A 266-nucleotide genomic window follows, 5' to 3' on the forward strand; every position below is an offset into this window, starting at 1 on the left:
CAGCTGGTGTTCGCCGCCGTCACCTACGCGAACCTGCTGCTCTACGTCGTCGACCTGGCGTACTCCCAGCGCATCCGCTTCGTCTCGCACATCTGAGACGCGGGTCCATGGCCACAAAGCCATCCCGCGCCGCGAGCAGCGGCCGTCGGGGACGCAGCAGGGGACGGGATGCAGGGCAGGGAGGTGCCGGTTGGGCATGAGAACCATCGACCCAAGGACCTGTGGCGGGGGGGGGGTGGGCGGGCCCCCGGGGGAGCCGCCACCCC

General features: G+C 71.4%; 1 protein-coding gene across 1 annotated transcript in view; it reads left to right on the top strand.

The window, feature by feature from the left end:
• Nucleotides 1-96, top strand: part of LOC104511132 (myeloid-associated differentiation marker-like protein 2) — a 1,142-nt gene extending 1,046 nt beyond the window's left edge. The window contains 1 exon segment of the mRNA XM_010153614.1: nt 1-96. This exon segment is cut by the window's left edge and continues 37 nt beyond it. Within this exon segment, the coding sequence (XP_010151916.1) occupies nt 1-96 (96 nt within the window).
• The last annotated feature ends 170 nt before the right edge of the window (nt 97-266 follow it).

The sequence above is a fragment of the Eurypyga helias genome, unplaced genomic scaffold (genome assembly GCF_000690775.1).
Source record: "Eurypyga helias isolate BGI_N326 unplaced genomic scaffold, ASM69077v1 scaffold20256, whole genome shotgun sequence".
Lineage (NCBI taxonomy): Eukaryota > Metazoa > Chordata > Aves > Eurypygiformes > Eurypygidae > Eurypyga > Eurypyga helias.